Here is a 6,187-nt window from a genome sequence, read left to right as displayed (position 1 = left end):
GGCTTTATTGTGATCTGGCTCTGTGTATTGGACTTGTAGGTCAGGAGAGAGAGGCAGCTTCCTTTGGTGCCAGAAGGCAAGTCTCAGGGACAGTCGCAGCTGAGTCATCACAGCCAACACTCCTGACAGGTGGAGAAATGAGCACCTCCCTCTTGAGGGTGACCTGGGTAGTAACCTCCAATATCTACTATAGAGACAAAGTCTAGCTTTGCCTATGATGCAGAGCAGAGACGAGATTGAGAGCCTAATGCTTTGGAGTCAAGGGTCTGAATTCCATCAGGGCTTTTGAATTCCAGGGCATTAGGGCTATGTGACCTTGGGCAGGTTCCTGGCCCTTTCTGAGACAGGGACTTCATCTATGAAATAAAGATAAATAGAGCTATCCGACAGGTCCTTGGGAGACTAAATAAGACAAGGAATGTAAGGTCTTGGTATAGTGCCCAGCGCATTCTAAGGGCACGGTTATTGTCATCATTGGTCAGAAATTTCCAAAGCCGTAAAGGGCTGCCTCAGGGAGCAGACAATAAGGTACACCATCACCCCAGATGGCCTTTGGGCTGACGCTGCTGAGGACTCCCCAGGGATTTTGTTGAGGAGGCTCTAGGGTCCACAGAGGTATTCACAAAAGGTGATCTTTTGGGCCCATTCTGTCCCTAAGCTGCCTTGATTCTCTGCTTTCTCTGATCCCTGCCTGTTCTTAGTGGGGGGAGGCATGTTCACTTTCAGGCCACTAGGGGGCCATTTAGTTTTCTGCAACAGGAGAACACTAATGGTTTCTTAATGGCTCAGACACCAGGGAGGGCAGGCTCAATTATATCTGAAAGCATTTCAGTTCCTGGGGTAAAAGACACTATGTAAATCCAGATAATAAATTGGGTTTATTGATGACAGGTTAAAGAATCTGGCACTGTTTCTTTTAGAGAAGATAGAGTGAGAGGAATTGAATAAAGACTTCAAGTTTATTATTCTTTGGTATAGAAAAGTGGCATGCTGTTTGATTCCCCACTCCGCTGGGAACCAAGCAAGAAGAAAGGCATTTAATTTGCAACAGAAATATGGAGAAGCAATATGGAGTGCATTCTGGAAAGGGGACTGAAGGAAGCTATGTATTGGCCTTGCCTGGAATCTTTAAGAATTCACCATGGGATAGTTGTGTGATATGTCCTGCCAGGAAGGCCCTAGAGCAGGGGAGAGAAGAGAGGACAGCTTCCAGAGACAATTCAAGAATTTTAAGTCAACAGGCTGCCCTGGCCAACTTAGGAGCAGGGTGGAGAAGGAGTGGGTTATTTCTTTCCCATAAGCCCACAAAAGACCATAAACACTCCAAACTTCCAATATCCTTGAAATGTCTCAGAAAGTAAAAAAGGAGCCTTTTCCTTGAAATAGCGTCTGGCTAGCCATTACTAGTGGCAGCCCCACACCTGGGCCTGGATCAGGAATGAGACTGAGGCTGGGTTAGAGGCCTGTGGTTCCAGCAGTCCACTAGCACACTCAGCTCTGGTAGCCACTTGACTTCTGTGCTGCTGAGGTGGCAAGGCAGCAGCGTTAGGAGGGGAAGTGAGAAGGGCAGAGGGGATCCTACCACACAGGGTAGAAGCCAAGCCAGGCTCACACTTGCAGTGGCCTGAGAGTTCATCCACAGAACCCCATCAGAACCACAGTCCTCTTCCCCAACACACGCCCAGGCAAGTGTCCCTCACTCATTCATACACCCAGGCAGTCCACAAGTCCAGTTCTGGGAACACAGGAAGTAGGATCCGAGGAGGGAACCAGAATTCTGAAAAGCCTTATAGAGAGGGAATGGGGAGGAGAGAAGGCAGGGAGAGGGAGAGCGGAGGGAAGGGGAGGGCACAAGTAAAGCCGCAAGGGAGAATCCGAGCCTTAAGGGTTGTTAGCACCAAGGAGGTCCCGAGAGCAGGCACAAGAGCCCCCTGCGTGGCCCCTGGCCTGGAACCAAAGAAGACAAACCACAGATGGGAAAGGGGGGAAGGGACAGCCGCTCAAGCCTTGCGGTCTGGAGGGGATCTGAGATTGAAAACGCTCTAGGAACCCTGAGAGTTAAACTCCTCAGGTTCAGTGCAGCCCCTTGGGTCCAAATCCACGCCAAACCCAGGAGTTGGAAGACCCAAAAGGCGGGACCTGCGACCTGCTGCGAACTTCGGGACTAAGGTGGCGGGCGAGTCTGGAGAACAGCTCAGACCGTGGCTCTGTCTGGGAGGCTCAGGATTGGAGGGTGAGGCGGGTCGGGGTACGGAATTAGGAAGACTCCAGCAGAGCTCCGAAGCCCAGCCTGGACCCGGTAGAAAAAAGGAACACAATCAGTTGCGGCTCCAGTGCGCGCTCCAGGTGCCTGTCTGGGGCGTGAGCCAGGCTCTTTGGCTGTGAACCGGCCTGGGAGACCCTCCCAGAGGGTACGCGGAGCGTAGTGCGAGCTGAGAGCTGGAGTGTGGTGTCCTCCCTCTCCAGCTTACCGTCCCCTCCCACGGGGTTTGGGGTAAACCGAGGCCTGGGGTCCGAAGCACGGGCTGCTATTCCACCTGTCACTTTGGAGCCTCGGGGCGGAGCGGGGAGGCGCCAGAGTTGACAGCTCAGGCTCCAACCGCCCCCTTCCAGCTCCGCACTCCGCCCCGCACTACGCCGTTCCCCCTTTTAAAGAAGTGCCTAGGGCTCCAGTCTACGCCGCGCCAGACTGCAAGACCGCGGCGACGTCGCCCGTTTAAGAGCCAGCCTCCCTTAACTCTCCCTTAACGGGGCGTCCCGGCGGGGCTCGCGGCGCCCAGCAGCAGCCGTCTCCCCTCGCGGCACTTCCGGACCCCGGCGTCGCCCTTTTAAGAGGCAGCCCCCAGCAGCGCTCTCCCCGCCCCTTGTTGCCGGCGCGCGAGGCGGGGGAGCCGGTCTGGAGCGGAGCGCGCGGTCCGCGCGGCCACTGGAGACCGGGCGGCCGGCGGCCGGGCAGGCGGCGGCGAAGGCGGCTGAGCGCGCGGCGGCGTGGCGGCGGATGGGGACGCGGAGCCGGGCGGCTGTGGCGGCTGTGGCTGTGGCGGCGGCGGGGAAACAGCTGGCGGGCCGGCGGCGGCGGCGGCGCTGGCGGCGGTGACTGGTCCAGGCCCCGGCGGCGGCTGCAGCGACGCGGTGGCGGGCTGCAGGCGGGCGGCGTGAGGAGCGGCGGCGGAAAGCGGTGCCGCCGGGAACCGAGGGCGCCGGGCCGCCCCCTGCCCAGTCCTTGCAGGCCGCCAGGCCCCCTCCAGCCGGGGCCGTGGAGCACCGGGGCAAAGGCCGGGGCCCCCCCATGAAGGAGCGCGACGCGGCCCCGGCCGAGCGGGGCAAGCCGGCCACCTACACCGGGGACAAGAAGGCGAAGATGGCGGCCAAGACCAACAAGAAGTGGGTCCGGCTCGCCACCGTGTTCGCCTACGTGCTCTCCGTGTCGCTGGCCGCCATCGTGCTCGCCGTCTACTATAGCCTCATCTGGCAGCCGGTGGGTGCCGGGACCTCGGGGGGAGCCGCTGGCCCGCCCCCCGGCGGCTCCAACGCCACCGGCCCGTCCGGGACTTCGGGAGCGGCGGCGGCGGCGGCGGGGCCCAACACCACCGGGTCGTCCCGCCGCGAGGCGCCGCGCGACGCTCCCCCACTGCAGGCGGCGCGTCCGGCGCCTCCGGAGCCCCCCGCGGACAGCCCCCCGGTCGGGCCGCTTGAGCGGCCTCGGGGGCCGGACGAGGACGAGGAGGAAGCGGCGGCGGCGCCCGGGAGTCGTTGAAGCCCTCTGCGCTAGGGGCGGCCGGGAACCATCATCCCCAAGCCCAGAGGAAAGGACTTCGCATCAGGATAGGGTGGAGAGCCCGCGGGAGTGACCCCCACGGGAGTGAACGCCCCCCCACACTCCCACCATCGCCGGCTGGGGTCCCGGAGCTGGCGGCCCGCAGCCACATCTTCAGCCAAGGGACCACGATTCGCCGGGGGGCTGGGTGGCTGGGGGGCTGCTGCCCAGGACCGTGCTGCACCAGGGCCCTGAGCCCTAGGGGGATGGGGGAGGGGTGGGGAGATCCCAGCACCGAAACCTTCTGCGCCGCTAGGTCTGGTGTATCCTACATGCAGGGTGACTCGGGCTTTCCCCCAAGACTCAGGGGAAGGAGGGAGCTGTAGGAGCTCTTTTTAAGTAAGCTGAAGCTGTCGAAAGGAGGAGGGCACCAAAAGTAGTGGAGCTCAGGTATGTCAACCTAGTTTCAGTGGCCAGAGATGCATTAAATTTCTAGATCCCTGTATATAGTTGCTGACATATGCACTAGAAGCTATAATCACATAGAATTCTATGTATATCCTCCCACACCCTGGGTAGCTACTGACTGAAGGGGCCAAGCAAGGGCTATTTGCTGGCCCTCAAAGTACACCTGGCCAGAAGGGCACAAACACGGCTTCTTAAAATCACTCCCTCTTTCCCCTCTTCCCCTTCTATTTCTGAAATTTAAGTTTATGACGTTCTTACACAAAAGAGTATAATCATTCTTAGACTGTTAACATGGCTGTGGAAAGCCTTAGGTGAAGTAGAAGCAATTTAGGGAGGGTGGGGAATGTACTGATCCCCTCCTCTTTCCATCCTAGTGCCCCCACCAAAGAAGCTTCTTGTTGCAGCCCTCACTATCTGGATATGGGCCAGGGAGGAAGGAAGGGAAAGAGCAATGCTGCTATGCCTCAATCCTGGCCTTCCCCTCACAGAATTCTTTTAGGAAGAGCAAACTTTTGTAAGTAGAATGACTGGCAAGTGTTTTTATCTTTTTTTTTCTGCTCCTCAAAATGTTGTCTTGTTCCGGCAATCACTTTTGCCTTCCCTCTTTCCTGAGCCTGTAGTGACAAAGCCCTGCGATTTGGGATGAAATCTGTTGTGGCACCAGAGCTTTGATCACACATCCTCTGGTTTTGAGTTATACTACAGAATCAGAAATGCTGGAAGGTGGGCTTCAAACCCAGGATTGTGCTTTGAGAGCCAGTTAATAGACCAACCATGGGAAGGTTGAATTGGTTGTCTTTACCTTTTCTGATAAGCCCTACTTAAATGCAGCCTGTAATTGTATAAAGGAGACTAGAAACAGAGAGAGAAATTACATACGTGTAGCTCTGGGGCAGCAAGAAGTATACTTCCTCAATTTGGATTCCATTTCCTTCTGCCACTTGCTTTTAGGCAATTGAGTGTGGGTAGTGATGAGATATCAGACCCTTTAGTGTTTCCTTTTTGGGAAATGCACTATTTAAAAAAAAAAAAACTTACCCACCTGAGTCCTGAAACAGTTTGTCTCTCCAGTTTTCAGGCCTATACTGTAGTTAGCTCTGATCCAAGTTTACAGGACAACAGCCTTGCTTTAAGCCATGTCCTGTTGTGGGTACCATAATAGCAACTGAGCTGTCACAGCCTACCAGCAGGCTGGTAACACCCCCAGGGTCTCTTGGCTAGAGCAGATTTCTTAGCAGCTGACTAGGACTTAAGTCATTGGGAAGCCTATGAGGCCTTTACATTTTTGGTGTGAGATGGGGAAGAAACAAAATGCCACTTTATAACTTCAATAATAGCCTGTAATTTATATTTACTGTGTGAATTTTTAGTCCTATATTTTAATAATTTGTAAATTGATCTCTTATTCCAAGAATCCTTTGAACTTGTAGAACATCTGGGAGTCCACTTCCCTGTCCCCTTTCTGATGCCTGCTTTCTGGACTGTTTAAATTCACTTTGGGATGGATCAGAGTCTAGAGAGGCCACTCATAGGTCCAGCTGCTGGCCTTCTAACTCTCCAAAGCCTTTACTGGAATTGGGACATTTGCTCCAGCCCTAGCTGTGAACATGACCAGAGACATTATTTATAATTCAGCCATTTAAGATATACCTGTACTCAAAAAGTCCTGTATATTTTTTAAAAGTTTTATTTTTCAGGTGAACAAAAATACATTCTAAGAACTCTGCCTAAGCCTGTGTAAGTTGATCATTTCTCTTACTGTGCTTTATGGAGAAGAAGTACAGGTTGGAAGAGTAAGTGGTCTGAGGTGTGATGGATGGATGGTGATGAATAGGCTGAGGAGGAAAAAGCAATTGCCCTGCTGTACTCAGTGCCTGATGGCTTGAATGAATTTGATTAGTGAAGGGTGGCAGAATCCATCTTAATCGGGAAGCAGTCCGGGGTGGCAACAACAGTGCTCTC

General features: G+C 54.8%; 1 protein-coding gene across 1 annotated transcript; it reads left to right on the top strand.

Annotated features, from left to right (window-relative positions):
• The first annotated feature begins 2,755 nt into the window (after positions 1–2,755).
• INAFM2 (InaF motif containing 2) lies at positions 2,756–5,956 on the top strand. The gene has a single exon (XM_032261162.1). The coding sequence runs from the start codon at positions 3,290–3,292 to the stop codon at positions 3,755–3,757; it is 468 nt and encodes a 155-aa protein (XP_032117053.1). The 5' UTR covers positions 2,756–3,289; the 3' UTR covers positions 3,758–5,956.
• Positions 5,957–6,187: the final 231 nt, after the last annotated feature.

The sequence above is a fragment of the Sapajus apella genome, unplaced genomic scaffold (genome assembly GCF_009761245.1).
Source record: "Sapajus apella isolate SASKATOON/1434 unplaced genomic scaffold, GSC_monkey_1.0 scaffold122, whole genome shotgun sequence".
Taxonomy (NCBI): domain Eukaryota; kingdom Metazoa; phylum Chordata; class Mammalia; order Primates; family Cebidae; genus Sapajus; species Sapajus apella.
This window is presented reverse-complemented; position numbering and strand designations above follow the sequence as displayed.

What these genes read in the sequence shown, in the direction of transcription:
- INAFM2 (XM_032261162.1), top strand. Translation starts at nt 3,290, where the DNA reads ATGAAGGAGCGCGACGCGGCCCCGGCCGAGCGGGGCAAGCCGGCCACC.